The 20497-nt window shown below is 29.6% G+C and overlaps 6 protein-coding genes across 11 annotated transcripts; 2 read left to right on the top strand and 4 right to left on the bottom strand.

The window, feature by feature from the left end:
* Window positions 1-544: 544 nt before the first annotated feature.
* Window positions 545-3895, bottom strand: LOC123295232 (solute carrier family 25 member 35-like). 3 transcript variants are annotated; one of them, XM_044876493.1, is made up of 5 exons: window positions 3739-3895; window positions 2716-3126; window positions 1964-2211; window positions 1606-1824; window positions 545-1036 (listed from the first exon to the last, which is right to left on the bottom strand). In XM_044876493.1, the coding sequence occupies exons 2-5, from the start codon at window positions 2952-2954 to the stop codon at window positions 825-827; spliced, it is 918 nt and encodes a 305-aa protein (XP_044732428.1). In that variant the 5' UTR covers window positions 2955-3126; window positions 3739-3895; the 3' UTR covers window positions 545-824. The 3 variants fall into 3 exon arrangements, with proteins under 3 accessions (XP_044732428.1, XP_044732426.1, XP_044732427.1); XM_044876491.1 differs by having other exon boundaries at window positions 3767-3895; XM_044876492.1 differs by lacking the exon at window positions 3739-3895 and adding an exon at window positions 3192-3261.
* An 837-nt stretch (window positions 3896-4732) lies between these two features.
* LOC123295654 (DNA-directed RNA polymerase III subunit RPC7-like) lies at window positions 4733-6557 on the top strand. Its single transcript, XM_044877074.1, has 3 exons — window positions 4733-4798; window positions 5076-5307; window positions 6104-6557. Exons 2-3 carry the CDS (start codon window positions 5161-5163, stop codon window positions 6491-6493), a joined length of 537 nt encoding a protein of 178 aa, XP_044733009.1. The 5' UTR covers window positions 4733-4798; window positions 5076-5160; the 3' UTR covers window positions 6494-6557.
* Window positions 6558-6967: 410 nt separating this feature from the next.
* On the bottom strand, window positions 6968-8964 carry LOC123295629 (solute carrier family 25 member 35-like). 3 transcript variants are annotated; one of them, XM_044877045.1, is made up of 4 exons: window positions 8864-8964; window positions 7809-8048; window positions 7505-7755; window positions 6968-7438 (listed from the first exon to the last, which is right to left on the bottom strand). In XM_044877045.1, the coding sequence occupies exons 2-4, from the start codon at window positions 8045-8047 to the stop codon at window positions 6999-7001; spliced, it is 930 nt and encodes a 309-aa protein (XP_044732980.1). In that variant the 5' UTR covers window position 8048; window positions 8864-8964; the 3' UTR covers window positions 6968-6998. The 3 variants fall into 3 exon arrangements, with proteins under 3 accessions (XP_044732980.1, XP_044732978.1, XP_044732977.1); XM_044877043.1 differs by lacking the exon at window positions 8864-8964 and adding an exon at window positions 8691-8725; XM_044877042.1 differs by lacking the exon at window positions 8864-8964 and adding an exon at window positions 8120-8223.
* A 1167-nt stretch (window positions 8965-10131) lies between these two features.
* Window positions 10132-12209, bottom strand: LOC123295521 (solute carrier family 25 member 35-like). The gene is made up of 4 exons (XM_044876900.1): window positions 12112-12209; window positions 11480-11719; window positions 11178-11428; window positions 10132-11115 (listed from the first exon to the last, which is right to left on the bottom strand). The coding sequence occupies exons 2-4, from the start codon at window positions 11716-11718 to the stop codon at window positions 10676-10678; spliced, it is 930 nt and encodes a 309-aa protein (XP_044732835.1). The 5' UTR covers window position 11719; window positions 12112-12209; the 3' UTR covers window positions 10132-10675.
* Window positions 12210-12611: 402 nt separating this feature from the next.
* On the bottom strand, window positions 12612-20465 carry LOC123295276 (solute carrier family 25 member 35-like). Of its 2 annotated transcripts, none has more exons than XM_044876556.1 (4): window positions 20381-20465; window positions 13489-13728; window positions 13184-13434; window positions 12612-13122 (listed from the first exon to the last, which is right to left on the bottom strand). In XM_044876556.1, exons 2-4 carry the CDS (start codon window positions 13725-13727, stop codon window positions 12683-12685), a joined length of 930 nt encoding a protein of 309 aa, XP_044732491.1. In that variant the 5' UTR covers window position 13728; window positions 20381-20465; the 3' UTR covers window positions 12612-12682. The 2 variants fall into 2 exon arrangements, with proteins under 2 accessions (XP_044732491.1, XP_044732492.1); XM_044876557.1 differs by lacking the exon at window positions 20381-20465 and adding an exon at window positions 19651-19728.
* LOC123295277 (testis-specific serine/threonine-protein kinase 2-like) lies at window positions 15712-19494 on the top strand (the record flags this gene model as incomplete). The annotated part of the gene is made up of 5 exons (XM_044876558.1): window positions 15712-15806; window positions 16305-16504; window positions 17269-17433; window positions 17976-18377; window positions 19434-19494. Coding segments are annotated over exons 1-5 (897 nt in total), but the record flags the coding sequence as incomplete, so codon positions are not given.
* Window positions 20466-20497: the final 32 nt, after the last annotated feature.

The raw sequence follows: 20497 nt of genomic DNA, 5'->3' as shown, positions 1-20497 counted from the left end.
ATTTGACATTAGCATAAAGATGGCAAACGGTCGTACCCAAATATTTAAAGCTCCAGTACCTTAGCATAAACATTGGACTACTTTTGCGACATTTGATACTGACATTTAATGAAGAATAATTCTTAATTAATAAATCTTAAAAACTCTAAAAAATGTCTGAAGATCTATGAATAACTCTGAATTTCTCAACGCGGACTGTCTAATTCAGAGAGTTCAAAAACTTTGAGAAATTCTTTTACAGTTTCAAAGATTTATTTAGACATATTCTTTCTTCAAATGTTTTGTGTCACCGGATACATACAAGAAATTGCACTTTTTGGATCACTTTAAATAAAGTTCAATTTTACATATAGCTCGACAACTAGCTAGCAATGAGTTAGTTTTAAAACATTCTACAATTAAATTAACACTTGTTGAAAATAAAATTAATATATTAGATAACAAAAATAATTTATACATTTATACTATATTATTACTTAAAATATTTAGATACAATGGGGAATAGGGATGAATTTTTTTCGAATTTCTGAACAAAATATGATGATACGATTATACGTCTTGTCTTTATTGCAACTTTCAACGTCTGCGGCTAATTTTTCTACCTCACTTATATTATAATAATACAAAAATTTAGTACTATAAAAACATACGCTTAGTCGCATAAATATAATTTTATATTTTACAAATATTTACTTATACTACAGATAATATATCTGTATTTTTATCTAGATACATATTTTGTATAGATATTATTAAATAACTTTTTTCCAGTTCTGGTTTATATACATCATTTTACAACAACTCATACAATAAATTAGTACCTACTAAATAATGTTTAAATTTTTCGTTTTATATTTTTCATGCAACTTATTGAGTTCATCCCAAAATACTAAACATAATACTGTGTGAGGCGCTAATCTGAAATAACTTAATCCTGTACCTTTATAAAAACCATTTAGTCCTTCGCTTTTCCAAATTTTCTTACAGCAATCAAAAAAATTTATATACAACAAACCTCTGCCATGAGCGTCCACACCTGAATAATCAAATTTTTAAAAAATTTTAGAAAATTGTTGCGAAATATCGTCGCAAAGTATCTCTAATTCGATTATCCATAAAAAAAACTCTATCTGAATATAATATCAAATTCATTTTATGTGTGATTGAACAGATTTAACTGAAAATTGCTTTGATGAATTTTGATAAAAAATATTCTTATCATTGAAGTTTTAAAATAATTTTTTAGTTAAAATTGATAAAATTTTTATGAATTCTACTAATAAACTTATCAAAATTATACGGGTTTTTATTACCTCTGAAGGAATCCGAAACACTATGGTCACGCGAAATAAACACTGAGAATTCTCCCAATCAATGGACAATATTTCAACGGTGTAGGGGAATGGTAAACGACGATAATATAATTTAATAATATAGTATGATATTTGCGCGATGTTGTCACGAGGTTTAAATTACACTCGATTTAAACCACATTAATGGAATATACATAGCGTATATACAAATTTACTTATAATACTTAACGCTTCAAAATAATATGCTTTCAGATTATTCGAGATACTATGGGTACCATTTTTTCTGTATTACCTTGATTGTACAATCTTGTTGATACAACATCGAACGGTTGCATTACCAAACAAACAATAATTCCACTTAACATGGAAGCAAGGAAACTTTGAAATAAAGGATGCTTTGCATACAAATTTTTCTCATTCATCCAATCCTTAGTCATTGCAAAAGTTGTTACTTGCGCTGTACCACCAAATGCTGCACGGGGAATAGCAGCTCCCACACCTTGGTATAAGCCTACATACAGATAAACAAATGTTAAATATCACTAACCTAATTCGTTTGTCTATTAAAAACTCTAAGGCGTTTCCTTTGAACTTGTAACTTCAAAGCTTTATTGTATTTTTATTAAAACATAAAAACGAGATCAAAGTACCTTTGATTCCATTTTGTTTAAAAACTTCATAGAGTGCACTCATCATTCCTGCATGCTTATGTTGATAGCCTACAGCTATATGGGAAGATTGAGCTTGGATGCGAGTTTTAATCATAAAAAACGGACTAGAAATAGATGCACCACAAACAGCCCCAAAACATGAAGCTGCCATTGTTTTCCAAAATATTTTTTTACCATTTTCATCGGTTGTTAGACCATGCGTATATAGAGTTTGATAAATTCCCAATCTAAAAATTATATACAGCGTATGACAAACAATATATATTCCGGAAAAATATATTATTTCTTCGGCAACTATTATTGGAATTTAAGGGTTGTAATTTACATAAAAAATTGAAGGGCTTGGTGTTAAGATTGATTTTATAATCTGACCCTACCGCTTAAGGTAACCTTAGCTTCTACTTTTAAATAGGTTATTAGCTAAATCAAGCATCGGTTCAAGATCCGATTAACTAAAACCAGCCATGTTACTGAACTCCAATTTTGAAAAGAGGCCTTTTTCAATCAAAATATTTTTATGATCCGCCCTGTAATATTTAAATATAAAAATCATTTTCACTATTTGAAACTATAATCTAGAAGAAAATGTTTTCAAATATAAACATTTTAATGAATAAAATAAAAAGTAAACTTAAGTGTTATCAGGCACGTTTACTACGTTCGTCTATAGAATGCAGTATACCTACACGGGGTGAAACTAAGATAATAAAGTTAACAAACTAAATTCTTACCGTATACCATTTCGAAATAATTGTTGCCATAAAGCGGGAACCAGACCATTTTGTAAAGCTGCAATTCCGTCTACTCTGGCTATGGTATACACCGCATGAAGAGGATTTTTATAATGAACAGTGTATTGCCCTTTTGCTTTCAATTCTCCTTGTAGTTGCATACGAGTTTTGGCTACTTCAAGGGGATTTGTAAAAACAGAAGCTGCCATTGTTGCGGCACCACCAATAAGAAATTCCATCTTAATTTTAGATTGTTTCAAACGTATTATTAATCAATACTACAAAACTATGGTATGTTCAAAATATTCAGTCATTGAAATTTTGCATATCTGGTTTTTCATGGTCCCAAGGTACGTCCTAGTTGCTGTGAAATCATTAAATTTGGAAGTCGAAAAGCTTTCTTCCAATTATCTATTCACAAAAAAATAAAATACGATTAGCTCTTAAAACTCGAAACAATTCTAAACGTGCCTTACAGGCTTAAACGTAATTAATTGTTATACATGCAAATAAAATTTCACGCGCAACAAAAAATCTTTTTTTTCAAATTAAAAGATTTAATTGAATTAAGCAAATATCATTATCAAGGCATTATTCGTTTTCATTAATAAGTGACGTAAGAGATAATTATTTTTATGAAATGATAAAGTTTAAAACTATAACTAATCTCAAGGATAGAAGCGTAAGAACTTGTATATATTGTTAAAATTTGCTAATTATCTCTAAGTAGGTTATTGGATTCATAAAGACTACTGTTTAGTTATATATATTTAAAAATAGATTTTTTATAAACATGCCACCAGAAACTTCAATTGTTTAAACAAATTTTATTTAGGGGCCTCTTATTTTATCAAATAACGTAATTGATTAAGCTGCATTGTTGAAAACTGACAAAAACTTTCCATTTGTTTATGCAGTAACCTTGTTTATGTGTATTACATTTTGTCAGATGAGTAAAATAATTAAAAGGTGTTTGAGAATAATTAGAGTCAAAGTCTAAAGTGACGTAAATAAGTTATTTACTTGTAAAACGGAAATTTAAAAAAATTACGTAAAATGTTGTGTCAGCTGAAGTTTTCTCTTATCATTATTATTTTATTATAAACCCTTTATATGGTATATCATACTTTTTAAAACTAATTAAATATTATACGTTATCATGTTTATTTTAATTTGAATTTTCTCGAATCGAAATTTATTATTCGAAATTTTCACATGTTCAAAACTACACTTACAATTGATAGAGGCGCTAGTTGTTGATCAGAGAAAATAATAGCACAGACTTATGCTTGAAATAGATAACACATAGAAATAGACCAATATATTCTCTAGAAATAGCAATCTCCTTTGAATTTTGTAAGTGACTTCGTTAAACAAGTGTCCATAAACTAAGTGATTCAATTTAAATCATTTTGAAGCCCCCTCCTTCCTTCTCGTAGGCTACCGTAACATTTACTATGATTACCCCTCGGATTGAACGTAGTTTTTTTATTATTAAATCAGAAAGCGTTTTGTGTTTGGGTATACAAAATTTAATTGGTTAAATAACCGCTTGCCACCATTGTTGTCAACTAATGAACCAAGTTGAATGTGTGTCAGGTGCTTAAATTATGCTATTTTGCCAAAAAAGATGTTAATTTCCAAGCTTAAATGAGATATATTTTGATAGTCTGCATTTGGTATAAGTCTGTGGCAATTTATGACAGAACACGTTTCACGTGTACCTTGTAACACTTGTAGGTTATAATTAACATCAACAATTGTTGCAACTATTAGTAACATTTTCCTCGTGCAATTTATCATGTTCTTTTATTAACGTGCTTCCAAAGTAAAAGGGTATGTCAGTATATCACGACGAAGTAGAAATTCAAGATTTTGAATATGATCCTGAAACCAAAACTTACTACTACCCATGTCCATGTGGAGATCGTTTTCAAATTACTAAAGTAAATATTTGAATATTCTTATAAAAATCTAATAAGTTTTATCGTAATTATTTTTTTGTTTCTAGGAAGAACTAGTAGCTGGGGAAGAAGTTGCCACGTGCCCAAGCTGTTCTTTGATTATAAAAATTATTTGTGATGTAATTATCTTTAACTTTTATTTTTAATAGCCACTGTAGTACATTCCTTTGCCAATTGAAATAAGTATACTGTATTCGAATTTTTGGAGCGATAATATTAATTTTTTTTAAATAATTAAAAATTACAGGATTATTTAAAAACTTTGATCTAATCGAATATTAGTTTTACAGTTTTAGATAGATATCTTAATTTTTACTTTTAAGCCACATAAAAATGATGCAATTTTTATTTGATACCCCATTTAATTAACACTAATATACTATTTTATTTATCTAGGAAAGCTTCTTAGAATCTTTAGAAGAAGAAGAAGAAGAAGAAAAATCAGAAGTTAAAGTAAAAGTTGAAGCTTTAAAAAATTAAAATGGCAAATCGTGGAGGACGAGGTGGTTATGGTAATCGTCAAAATATCGGACCATCATTTTCAGCTTTGGGTGATCAGTCAATAGGTCCTTTATTGCAACCTCCACCGCTATACCCTCCCACTGATAAAAAGCCTGTAGAAACTGAGGTATGATCTTCTTTTGAAACAGACTAAGAACTCGCGTTATACAATTTTTATTTTTGTCGAATCAGACAGATTACATTTGTGGAGTCGCGTCTTTAAAACAAAAATTTAGTTTAAAACACTTTTGCCGATAAAAGTATAAGCATTACTTGACGAAAATCATTAGATTTTAGATTTGAGCTTCCATTGTTAGTCTGTACTACAATCATCATGTCTTTTTTATACCATGCATATATGTAAAATTCAAGGTATACTAAGTTTAGCCCCAAGTTTGTAACGCTTAAAAATATTAATGCTATGAACAAAATTTTGGTATAGTTGTTTATAAAATCACCTAATTAGTCCATTTTCGGTTGTCTGTTCGTCTGTCTCCCAACACGATAACTCAAAAACGAAAAAAAAAGATATCAAGCTGAAATTTTTACAGCGTACTCAAGACGTAAAAAGTTAGGTCAAGTTCGTTAATGAGCATGAATGACATAGGTCAATTGGGTCTTGACCTATGGGTCCGCAGGACCCATCTTGTAAACCGTTAGAGATAGAACAAAAGTTTAAATGTAAAAAATCTTCCTTATCAAAAAATAAACAACTTTTGTTTGAAACATTTTTTCGTAAACGTCACTGTTGACTAGTAAGGGCGCAAATTAGGCGTAAATTTTATAGTATGTAGTATATGATGGGGATATCAGTTACGTATTTGTGACATGTATGTATGTGTAATGTGATAGAGTAATGAACACTGTCTATGCATGGTATTTCAACAATTAACTCAGTCAATTGTTTGTTTTCACTTGTTTAGATTGATGTTGATATGGAATATTTATTGTTAATGGATCGTGTAGTTTTGGATTATTTTAACGATTTAACATCCGATCTTTTTGAAAATAATGATAAAGTTCAAGAATTAAATTTCTTATACTCACATATGCCGACTGAATTACAACCAAAAGCGAAGACCAAAATTGTTGTTGTGAAACCGAACATAACAAATGCTGATGCTGAATTAGATCGTTTAGAACGATTAGAAAAGAAAGCGAATAAGGATAAAGATGCAGAAGATTTGATAGTAGCAGAAATTGAAGATATTGATGAAGAAATGGATGAAGGTACTGATTATGCGCATGATTATTTTGATAATGGTGAAATGTACGAAGAAAATGATGATGGTGATGCTGGCCCTGTTTATTAGATTTTTCTATTGTACAATATGTTAATAATTTTATGGTAATTGTTTAAAGAATAAATTTATTTAAAAAAATATCAGTATAAATAAGCCCAAATTTCTATATAATTATTAGGACCACTCTATTCTTTTTAAAACGCGTAAAACGAATGTACTGTGCAAAAAATAGGAATCTTGATAGCTATTTATGATTTTGCCAGTGTTTAATGATGTTGCTATATGTAAGAATATTGAGTTACATTTTAATTTCTCTATGTATAAAGCGTCGATTAAAATAGTAATTGCACATTTCGATTGACGACTCTTGATTACAGACCAACCATCAGCGTCGTACATAGATACGGAATTTTGAAAAACGAATCCAATTTACTCTAAGGAAATTTATTAAATTAAAATATTCAAACTTTTAATTAATTTCTTAACAAAATTTATTATTTACATTAAGCATAATTATGATAAACTTTTATAATAGGTATATAATTAAAATTAATCATCCTAAAAGAAGTAAACATCAACTAATTACTGTTTCTGAACTTTTTATTTCATTAAATTTAATATAAAATTTATTTAATTCATCCCAAAATACTAGACATAATACAGTATGCGGTCCTAATCTTAAGTAGCTTGGCCCTATTCCCTTAAAAAATCCATAAAAACGTTCTTTGCGCCATATTTTCATAACACAATCAAAATAACCATCATATAACAACCCTCTACCCGATGAATCAACACCTTGATTGTACAATCTTGTGGATATAACATCGAATGGCGTCATTACGATAGCTACTACTACCCCACCAACCATTGAAGCACAAAAAGATTGGGCTATTGGATGCTCTGTAAAAATTTGTTCTGAAACCAGCCAATCTTTCACTACTGAAAAAGTAGTTAGTTGTGCAGTGCCTCCAGCAGCTGCACGAGGAATAGTAGCCTCAACTCCTCGGAATAAACCTGGAATCAAAATATTGCTAATTATTCATATATTTAAAGTAGGCAACAAAAGTTTACAGCACATACCTTTAACTCCATGTTCTTTGTAGATGTGTTGAAATGCGCTTATCATTCCTGTATGCTTATGTTGAAAACCAACAGCTACTTCACTTGCCGACTGCGATTGCAAACGGGTTTTTACTAAAAATAATGGACTAGCACTGACTGCCCCTAATACAGCACCAACACAAGACACACTCATTGTTTTCCATAATACTTGTTTACCATCTTTGTCACTCATAAATCCATGAGAATATCCAAATTGGAATGTTCCTAATCTTCAAAAGCAACGATTGAAAGTATAAAATAAATTTAATGTTAATGATCTTACCTAAAACCATTAAGAAACAATTGTACCCATAAACCAGGAACTAAACCCTTTTGTATAGCTAATATTCCTTCGTTTTTGGCTATTGTATATAAAGCATGAGGAGCATTTTTATAGTGCACTGCATATTTTCCACGCGCTAATAACTCTCCTTGTAATTGCATTCGAGTTTTTGCAACTTCTAGTGGGTTAGTAAATAAACCAGCCCCCATAGCTGCCACCCCACCTATTATAAAATCCATCCTAGAAAATAATTATTTGACACAGATTTAGTAATTGTAGTAAAATAAATCAAATTTTTACATTTTCAATACTTCGAATTTAATAATGTTAATGTAATCTCCAAACAACTATACAATATATACATAAAAACTATACGCTGGTATAGTTTCTCGGAGTCTATCTTGGATAATATTTGTATTAGTCTATTAGTCTATGAAGTCATTCAAGAAAAGGAAACATTTATCTTGGAAATGATATAATTATACTACTTGGCCTCATCTTACAATACTTTATTTAATTTCTGGATTTGCCGAAAATGCGTGTAACAACAATGGTTATTTAAATGCACTACATTATGAGGCGTTCTTGGATTTTTCTCTTTGTACCCATATAAAATTTTGAGTTGCATTCAAATTTTTTTTATAAATAAGTACCCAGAAAGAAAAATAAACATGGTCGGTGTATCATACCATGTGAAATATTTACTAATGAAGTTTAATTTCACGTTCCTTCAGAATTATATAGTAGCTATAGAATCTAATATTATAAAATTGAAATTCGGCTTTCGAAATTGGAATCTATTATTTAATTTTTTTGAAAATATGCAGGAATTGAAATTTCAGTTCCTATATGCTAAGGAAAAGAAATCTTGTATTTAAATACCATAAATGAATATGCATCCATCGAAAGGATAGTCGGCCTATAGAATATAATTAAAATTATCAATAATATTACAGGCATAAAGACAGGTTAGGTATAATTACTGACTGCATGACCGACTGCATTGTCATTTTTTAGCGGGTAATATAAAAATTAATTTCAATAATAATAAATACCTGTTAAATATTTAAAATATGTAATTATTTATTTAATCATTAGAACAATTAACAATTGCACATATGACGAACTATCAAATTCAAATAGATATTAATAAATGAACAAAATTACATCATTTTAACTTTAATGATAAAAACGTAATGCTTAGTATATAGTTTACAATGAACTACGTATATGTAGGAACTTCAGGTTTTGTAATATATATGGAGTGTCCCAAAAATACAGAATAGAGATTAAATTCTCAGGAGAAAGTTCTTACAGTTTATCGATTAATGTTGTTTCAATTGAACTTTTTATAATTACCAAAGTTGTAGAAAACAATACACATTACAATTTATATTCTTGGCAATATGTTAAAAATTCTAAAATACAATATTTGATTTATTGTTAAAAATTTCGAATTTTGTACTTCAGAACATTACTTTTTGTACTTTTGAACTTTAAGAGAAAAAAAGAAATCAGTTTTAGTAAAAGAGAAAAAGTGATGCCAAGAAGATAAATTATAGTAAATTTTTTTTTCTAAAACAGGTCTTATTAAATAAAATTTCAATTTGCTTAATTGAGAACTTCTCAAAGTTACAAACGACAATTAGCGAACTTGTTAATAGTACATCGGATTCAAAAAGTGTACAAGGAACTTTCTTTTTATAATTGTAATTTATCACTCTGCTCTTCTAATGCATTAGTTTTGGTACATGCTGTATCTACTGTCTAGAAGTTAATAAATATAGTATACATGTATGGTACATGTGTCTTTTTATCCTTCGAATATGGACTTTTAAATCACTTTACAATAGTTGTAAAATTAATCACTTGTTGTAAAACTGCTCACATAAAATATTCGTATACTGTTTCAGTACTCCAAATCCATATAAAATAATTTATGTTGTCGTATTTAGTTGGAGGTCCCAATAATATTGACCTTATTACAATAGATAAAGAAATAACAATAATACAAACCTTTGATAATAATGAGACTGAATTAAAAGTTGTTTTATTGGATTCTGAGATACCAGAGAATATTTTATTGTCTCTGTGAACTACTATTCCTTATTTTAATTTGAAAGAGAATACAGGTCAAATAGCTGTTTTCAATATTAAAAAAATAGGACAGGTTTATGCAATTTGAGAGATACTATTCCCTAATACCACTATATAGAGAACCGCCAAGCTTAACGCATTTTTTTTAAATATGGTATGAAATGTGAACTTTTAGTTAAAAAGTTGTCTGATGCAAATATTGATAACAAAAGTTGATAAATTAAAATACTTAATATTTTAATTAAGTTCTGCACAATGTTTTTTATTTACGTATAACAATACTCATGATAAACTTTTATGATACAAAATTACAATGAGCCTGTTGGTCTAAGAGCCAATGGTCGACAGATTTACGATATTTTAACAAATTTTATACTTTCGTGAACTACCCTGTTTTAAAGACCTCTGTGCATGAAATCAGGTTTCATTTTTCTAACTGGTGGCATCTATCGGAATTTGTTACATTACAATGTTACAACAGCAAAAATTTAATAGAAATCGTATTAAATATCTAAAATAGAGCCACTCTGCTTGCTACTGTTATTGTTCATTTACAATAGTAGGAAATAAAAAGTTATCTATATTATTAAAACATTGAGCTCGGTCGAAGATTTAGGCCTTTCAGCGTAATTCGACAGGTATCACCAACTAGAAAAAGAACCCATTTCATATAAAACATAGTTATAAGAGAGTAATTGACGAAAGCATGGATTTAGTAAAAATATCGTCAATCAGCCGGGTACTAACTCTTAAAGCATGAGAAATTAATATCAACTAATTACTTGCTTTGACTTTTTTATTTCATTGAATGTAATATAAAATTTATTTAATTCATCCCAGAATACTAGACATAATACAGTATGTGGTCCTAATCTTAAGTAATTTGCTCCTATTCCTTTAAAAAAACCGTATAAATGTTCTTTGCGCCATGTTTTCATAACACAATCAAAATAACCGTCATATGACAATCCTCTTCCCGATGAATCAACACCTTGGTTATATAATCTTGTAGATATAACATCAAACGGTGTCATCACAACAGATACAGCCACTCCGCCAACCATTGAAGCACAAAAAGATTGAGCTATTGGATGTTTGGTAAAGATTTGCTCGGAAACCATCCAATCTTTCACTACTGTAAAGGTAGTTAACTGTGCAGTGCCTGCAGCAGCTAAACGGGATATACTAGCGTCGAGCCCTCGAAATAAACCTGCCATTAAAGCAGTGTATTACAATTAAAACCACACAGACAGAAAATATTATAGCTTTTACCTTTGACTCCATATTCTTTGTAAATGTGTTGGAATGCACTTATCATTCCTGTATGCTTATGTTGAAAACCAACCGCTACTTCACTTGTAGATTGCGATTGAAAGCGAGTTTTTACTAAAAAAAATGGACTAGAACTAGCTGCGCCCAATACAGCACCAACACAAGCTACACTCATTGTTTTCCATAACACTTGTTTCCCATCTTTGTCACTTATAAGTCCGTGTGAATGTGCAAATTGAAATGTTCCTAATCTTAAAATGCAATCATTAAAAGCCTGAAATAATAACAATTAATTATCTTACCTGAAACCATTAAGAAACAACTGTACCCATAAGCCAGGGACTAAACCCTTTTGTACAGCTAATATCCCTTCGTTTTTTGCTATTATGTATAAAGCATGAGGAGCATTTTTATAATGTATTGCATATTTTCCACGAGCTAATAACTCTCCTTGTAGTTGCATCCGTGTTTTTGCAACTTCTAAAGGATTAGTGAACAGGCCAGCTCCCACAGCTGCCACACCACCTATTACAAAATCCATCCTAAAAGTAATTATTAAAATTTATAATAAATTTATATATTTATTAAAAATGGATAATTAACAAAAAAAATTTTTAACATAAACAAACTGATAACAAGTAACGTATTAAACTGCAGATAACAAGCCAAAGTAAAGATAAATGAGATCAAGATATGGAAGATTTGTATATACACAGCTGTTAATCATTTTTGCATCTCAAATAGTTGCAGTGATGATCTGGTTAGATTAACACCACTTTAAAATCGATTAGTAGGCCTTAAAGATACTTATGATATAAGCTTAGGCTTAATTATTGCAAGACCATAGAAAATTATTGTATATGACTTCGGACTGTGTATGTACACCTCTTCGGATGTAATATTAAAATAAATTACAATCATAATTAATAGATACCTTTTTAATATCTGTAATTACTATTTCCAAAAATACGTAATTGTTACTTTCTATCATTAGAACAATTAACGATATCACACATACCACTAACAAACTATTATATTACGTATTATTATAATTTATAATCTGTAAAGCAAACACAAACAGATATACTAATATGCAAATCATCATTTACATCATTTTTTTAATTTTATATTAATAGACCTTAAGATGATGTCAGGTCAAGGTACCCCATTTTCTTGCATCTGCTTCAAAGGGGGTTTATCTGCTTCAAAAGTTTATCAGTTTTGATTAGAATTTTCAAAAATTATCGAGGTATCCGCCTGAACAACTTACCAAAAATTATTGTCTAATGAGTGATAGGTATAAGAATTGCAAAAGGCAAAAGATTGAAATGAGAACTCGATTTTCTAGAAAAATATTTTCATTTCAATAACAAAATTTATTAAATTAAAATACTTTTTTAAATACTTAAGGTGTAAATTTCCATACAATTTTTTTAAAATTACTTATAACAACAATACTAAAGATAAACTATACAAAATTACAATGAGCCTACGAGAAATAAACATCAACTAATTATTGCTACAAACTTTTTAATTTCATTGAATTTAATATAAAATTTATTTAATTCATCCCAAAATACTAAACATAATACAGTATGTGGTCCTAATCTTAAGTAATTTGCTCCTAATCCTTTAAAAAAACCATATAAGCGTTCTTTGCGCCATGTTTTCACAACGCAGTCAAAATAACCGTTGTATGACATCCCTCTACCCGATGAATCAACACCTTGATTATATATTCTTGTGGATATAACATCAAATGGTGTCATCACAACAGATACAGCAACCCCACTAACCATTGACGCACAAAAAGATTGGGCTATTGGATGTTTAGTTAAAAGTTGTTCGGAAACCATCCAATCTCTCACTACTGTAAAGGTGGTTAATTGCGCAGTGCCTGCAGCAGCTAAGCGGGATATACTAGCGTCAAGTCCTCGAAATAAACCTGCAGTTAAATCATTATAATGCAATTAAATACTTTAGGTAGACAAATATTATAAACATACCTTTGACTCCATGGTCTTTGTAAATGTTTTGTAATGAACTCATCATTCCGGTTTCGTTATGTTGATAGCCAACAGATACATCACTTGTTGATTGCGCTTGTAATCGAGCTTTGACTAAAAAAAATGGGCTAGCACTAGCACCTCCTAATACAGAACCAATACAAGATATACTCATTGTTTTCCATAATACTTGTTTTCCTTCTTCGTCACTCATAAATCCATGTGAATGTGCAAATTGAAATGTTCCTAATCTTAAAATGAAACGATTAGATATAAGAGAATAAATTTAAAATTTATTATCTCACCTTATGCCATTAAGAAAGAACTGTACCCATAAACTAGGAGCTAAACCCTTCTGTGTAGCTGATAATCCTTCGTTTTTGGCTATTATGTATAAGGCATGAGCAGCATTTTTATAGTGTATTGTATAATTCCCTTTAGCTAATAATTCTCCTTGTAACTGCATCCGAGTTTTTGCAACTTCCAATGGATTAGTAAACAGAGCAGCTCCCATAGCTGCGACAGCACCTATCACAAAATCCATCCTGGAAAACAATAATATAAATTAGCACAAACTAATATAAAGTTACTATCATCTCCCGTTTCGTGCGTAAAGCTCGCTTTAAAATGCCGTTCCTCGAACTTATTCCATCATTTCAATTCTTTAGGGCTTAAAGAATATATAATAATATATACATAATATTTTTAAATTTTTTAAAATGACATAATCGAGGAAAATGTTTCAAACGAAAACGTAGATTCAAAGGCATACATCTTTCGATCTAAGTTTTCAGGTTCGATTAAAACCTCACTCTGATTCATATAACTTTTTCTTTATGTATATACGCAAACTACTTTCATATGCTTGAAACTCGATAAATAAATTTAATCGAGCAAAATCTTATGCCGGAATGAATAATAAGTTTGTACAAATCAAAGTAAAGATGAATGAAATTCAAATATGAAAGACTTGTACACAATCACTAAATAACTTGGTTTGACTCCTGGTCTAGGTAAGTTCCTTTTTTCATATCTAACGTTGAGTCCAAAATGCTAAATGCCGTCCATCTAAGATTCGCTGTGCAACGAAACGCTATACTTGTCTTGATAGATATATTCTCGTTTATCAAAATGAATCTGAAATGAATGTGACCTTTCGGATTTTTGAGATTTTATCGACCGCTAATTCGAACGGTTTTGTTTAGAAAAAAAATCATTTCTATTATTCTCCACTTCCATATCTCCTGCGGGTTTAAGGTTTAAAATTGCAAGTGTACCATTGAATGTTCCTACAATGTAAGTTTATCATCTTTGTACAGGCTTGCAACTGCAGGGTTGTCATCGTCATTCCAGGGTTGTCAAACGATTGCGTAATCAACACTATCTATAAATGGTATTTCAACAGTTAACTCAGTCAATTGTTGTTTGTTTTCATTTGTTTTATATTTATTTTAATCCATATTCTCCACTTACTTTGGTTATTTTGTACACGATAGTTTGTAAATCACTTTTACTTGATGTGCTAGTACTAGCTAGCAGTACTGTATCGTCTGCATATTTTAGATTATTTATTCTCCATTAATTTACACACTAGTGTTATGTTCACTTAAAGCAGGGTTGTAGTGATTCACATAAATTATTTGCTATTCAAGTAATGGTATAAATAAATAAATCTCCAGTTATAACAACAAAATCACCAGAGTACCACAATTATAAATCTCTTGTAAAAACCGTTTACCGAAAGATGTACGGGAAAGATTTGTGCAAAATGGCTGCCTCTGGGGGGAAGATATAATCTTCGAAAGTTGAGATAAATATGGGGATCTTAGCATAGCTGCTAAAAATTGTTTTTAACAAATTTTAACGAAAAACATTTTTGCCATTTAAAGTTTTCGCTTTATCTCTAACGAATTGTGAGAGATTTACCAAAACTGTTAAAGATTAACTACTGAAGAAAGAGCAAAACTCTAAATGTAACACCATTAGAGATAGAGCAAAAATAGCTTTAAATGTAACAAACCATTAGAATAGAGTAAACCAACAACTTTGTTCGGGAGCTCTGAGGAGGAGCATTTCCGGACACATTGTACCTCCTCACCGCTTATGGACCATTTATTCTGGTACTTCCGGTATATTTTATGCGCTTTTTAAATTTTTTTTAAATTGTAAATTGTTATTTTTCGTGAAACGTTGTGTTGCTGGGATAGAAAAATACAGACTTGCCTACTATTATTTTAAGAAACAAATCTGTCAAAAATTTTAATAATATTAATTTTAAAATTTAAAAATAATTCCTTTCTTTAAAAGAAATGTATTAACTAAAAGTAATTACCATATTATGTCATATATCAAATATTAATATATTTTAGAAAATGAAACCTTTGATCGATTTATTTAATGGATAATGTGAAATATACCGTATTTATATACAAATAAACCCAGTTAATTTACAAATTTATTGAATCCAGTGAAATTTTTTGGGAATTATATTTTTATTTTTATTATTTTTATGAAATGTGAATGTTTCCCTTGTGTTAAATATTTAGCCTGTACAATGGCTTGTTTAAATTCACGCAAAATTGGAAGAAAAGAATCTGGAAAACATTCGAAAAAGGATTTACAGGTTTCATATTTATGTACTACTTCCATGTGATAAAACTCATAATATTTGACATATTTATTCATATTCATTAAAATTCAATATTCTTAATTTTCATTATTCCCCTTCGACAACCTTGCCTCATTAAACACGCTGTAGAACCAATTGTGATTTATCACTCCTACAATGCTTTATATTTTAGTACTAAACGTGCGTTTGTTTAGATGAAAATGAACTGCGCCAATAGTAAAAATATATCCATTCCGAATAAGGATCATCTTATTTTGTGGTCAATATTTATCCTCTGTGTAAGTGTTGTGATTGAAATTAAAGATTGAGAGATAGGAATTGGGCGCTTTGTCTTTCCCCTTTTTATCAGCCATTAACTTTAGTATTTGATATTGCTATATTAAATCTCGTACAATCGTTCAGCTCATTAAAGTTAATACTGCAGTAAAAGAGCTTTTCTTTACTTACTCCATTTACATGACCAATACAATTTAAGTTATTTTTTTCCTATAGATTCTTCCAGGCTTTTATCTTCGACAACTTGGTATCAAACTCGGTAAAACTATTGGTGAAGGATCCTATTGTAAAGTAAAAATTGCGTTGTGTTATGATCGAAAAGATAAATCATTATCGCAAAAAGTTGCATGTAAAGTAATTGATAAAAATCGAGCTAGTACTGATTTCATCGACAAATTTTTACCAAGAGAATTAAAGTGAGCCATTTTTTTAATTTAATAATTAGCCATAATATCTTGTTTGAAATAAACTGTTTGGAGTTGGGAGGATGCAAAAACAAAAATTTTTTAAATACTTATGCTACCTATCTTATACAGTTACAACCTTTCTCTCCCACACAATAACTCTTGTTTCCATGAAAAAGGAAGTCTACTGCACATATTTGTGAATATTTTATTCTTTCATACTCCTTCATTTTTTTAAATTTTTGATGATTCTCTTGTTGATGATAATTTCATCTTCAACGTGCAAGGCAAGATCCAGATAGAGGTAATCGAATAATTGCCTCCTCCAAAAAGGAAGGCAATCAACTATTGTAAGTAATAATACATAACACAGTTGAATAACTCATAACTAGAAAGAAATACCTTAAAATTAATTTTGAGAAATTATCTATTTCGGCAAGGGGGAGTCTTGCAAAAAATGGGATAATTGGCGATTTGCTTTTAAGAAGTCGCCTAAAATCATATACGAAGGGTTATCATTTCAGTTGATATCCCAAAAACTTGTCGTTCATTCGCAGAATGAATCTGATTTTCGTGTTTTTTTCAAATAAACGAAAGGTTCACTGTCAGTGGGCCCCGAAACAAATTTTCAAGAGCATGAAAACTATAAAATTACTTATTACTCAAAAAAGCCTTAAGGAAAGTTCATATTGTACACGCTTGACATATAAAATTTTAAACAAAATATTTGGAACATCTACTTTAGAATACCATTAATTTTTTTATATATAATTTAGTATTATATGTTCAATTAAACATCCACATATTGTAAGCGTATTGTATGCTCTTGAATTAAGTGATCGAGTTTATATTTTTATGGATTTATGTGAAAAAGGCGATCTTTTGGAATATGTTAAAGTAAATGGATCATTACCAGAATCACTGACGAAACGTTATTTTAGGTAACAATATACTAATTCCAAACACTCCAAAGGCAACCAGACATGCCAAACTCTATACCTGGGCTTTTTTAGAAAGGCCAATCTTGAAAAAAGTACGTTTTTAAATATATTCGGGTATACTATAAAATAATCCGGGTCTACACGAAATTACAGATCAAGTTTGATTGTTTCATCTTGTGTCTTCAAAATACAGTTGTCACATTTTTTAAAACAGAAAAAACAAATAAATTCACAAACACGATACCCAGTTATATAAATTTACTAAGATAATATCGAAATAATGTGCAAAATAATGTGTGTAATCGATTTTGATCAATTTTTTGTCGAATCGTTTTTGCTCCATAAAATTATAGCCCCTGAAATGTTAAGAAATCATGAGCTGTATTTAAAATAATGTGGTAAATGAAAATACAATAGTCTTGAATCACACGGATTTAGACTAAAGCAAGAAGCCCAGCTACCGAATAAAATTTGGCAGATCCGGCTGTTGGTGTATGATTAAATAGTTTAAAATAATTAACTAGCCGTTTATAAATTAAAAGGCAATTGGTCTCAGCTGTGGAATATTTACATTCGAAAGATATTGCCCACCGCGATTTAAAATGCGAAAATATATTATTAACAAGTAAGAATAATATAAAAATTGGTGATTTTGGGTTTGCCCGCCTATGTCGTGATGCACAAACTGGAACACGGGTGTTATCAAATACATTTTGTGGTTCCGCAGCTTATGCAGCACCGGAAGTTTTACAAGGTGTACCGTATAATCCAAAAATGTATGATATTTGGTCATTAGGTTGTGTCTTATATATTATGTTATGTGCTTCGATGCCCTTTGATGATACAGATATTCCAACTATGCTTCACATTCAAAAACATCATCTGATTGAGTTTCCAAATCGAATTGATCAAGTATTGAGTACTTCATGTCGTAATTTGATCATGTATGATTTTTTGTATTAATTTAACTAGAATAAGTAGATGTAATTCGTTTAACGATAAATTTTGTTGGAAACATTTTCTTACCTTTGATTATCTTTTAATTTTTTACGATACGGTCTATTTTTGCCTTAAAATTCTGCCAAATCTATTTGTTTTACGAAAAAATGGTTCAAACAAAATAAGTTAGTTTGTTATTCGGAATAACTTTCTTACTTAAAGAAATTTTCTTTCAGTAATTAATTACAAAACAGATTTGGCTTTCGATTCAATGTAAGATGCTCCCATTGAATAACAACTTTTACTTAATATACATTTTTCTTCATCTAACTTATCCTACAAGATATTAATCATTAAAGCCATAAGATCCTTATCGTATGGTTAATGGCTATTTAATTGAAAATATCTCAGTAACGGTCTGAAGATAAAAAATTATTATTGAAGTTTGTCAACTAAATCTTTTCCGTTGATTTCTAACTCTCACACGCTATTCTTCAAGCAAAACCGTGCAATACTATTTGCACGGCTTGTTTAGCCGATACAACCATAACTCATTGGCTGTCACTTATCCGAAGCAGTGTTTCTTATACTCATTGATTCTCTAAATTTCTTCCAAACAAACCCAATATTAATTCTTATTTATTATTTCTGTAAAATCGTCATTCGTGGCCAATTGTTGTTGATCAATCTCTATCTATTTCGAGAGAGATTGCATGCAAACTGGCATAAACCGTAAGAGATAGAAAAAAAGTTTAAATGTAAGAAATGTTCTTTATAAAATGAACAACTTTTGTTTGAAACATCTTTTCGTAAACGTCACTGTTTACCCGTGAGGGAGCAAATTAGGACAAATTTTGGTGTCCATTTTCTCCAAAACTATAACAAATAGAGAATTGAAAATTTGCAGGAAAAATAATGCAAGCACTGATATTCAATACTTTCTGTACAGGGTATTTCAACAATTAATTCAGTCAATTGTTTTTCACCTGTTCCAAAGAAACTTTATATTAGAATCGAGAGGTAATGTTTCCAAAAAGAACTAACATTAGATACTGTTTTAGGCACTTATTAGAGCCTGATATAACAAGACGAGCAACTATTTTACAAATTTCGAAATCCGAGTGGCTTAAGAAATATAAATAATGTCAAATATTGTTTTCACGTACTATTATTATAAAATTAATGTGTAACATCTAATTTTGTACTTTAGATACTATAAGTAATAAACCTTAAGTTTATAAAAACCATTATGTGCAATATATTCATTGAAAAACATACTTTTTTAATTTCCATTAAGAACAAAACACATCCAAATATTTTAACATTCAAAAGTTCGATTTATAGGTACGTTAAAGTTTCCCCAAGAAATATACCAGAATTTGACATTTAAACTGTCATATAAATATAAACATAATATAAAGTGTCAAAACATGCCAAAAGGCGGGAATGAGAAAAGTTTCGATTTTGTTGGTTATTCATTACTCTAATAAGCCTAGCTTAGCTCACAGTCTACACATTCTAAAGAATTACAAAACTGATTGGAATTTTTATCATTGTTCTTTTAACTTCAATATTAAATCAATAACATGGATGAAGAACTAGCTTCTATGATGATAGAAATCGGGCAGGTAAACTTATGAACTTTATAAGCCATATCTATGAATAAAAATGTAATTACATTTCACAGAAAACACAAATGGTAATAGAAAAATGGAAGATTTTTGGAAAGAAGTATAAAGCATGCACTGAAGCTGTAATTAATTTGAATAGAGAAGTAGAAGAATTTGATAATTATATGGACCTTATTAAATCAACTATGAAAAAGAGAAAGTGACAACTTTATAATTTTATTTATAGATTTTCGATATTATACTTTAATTTAGAATTCATAATTTCGTTTTAAGTATGTGATTATAATCATAATTTAAATTATGAATAAAGTACGTTAATTTTTTTTCTAAGCTACGATAATGATTCAAAACAAATGACAGTATTTTTAAATTTTTACCTAGATATCTTTTAGTATCTTGTTTAGTAGTTTAGTTGTAGAAAGTGAAGCAGCACCCAGAAATACATTTTACCACTACAGTGTACTACAGACTAGCTTACATAACAAATTATCATA

Source organism: Chrysoperla carnea, chromosome 3 (assembly GCF_905475395.1).
Source record: "Chrysoperla carnea chromosome 3, inChrCarn1.1, whole genome shotgun sequence".
In the NCBI taxonomy this organism is placed as follows: Eukaryota; Metazoa; Arthropoda; class Insecta; order Neuroptera; family Chrysopidae; genus Chrysoperla; species Chrysoperla carnea.
This window is presented reverse-complemented; position numbering and strand designations above follow the sequence as displayed.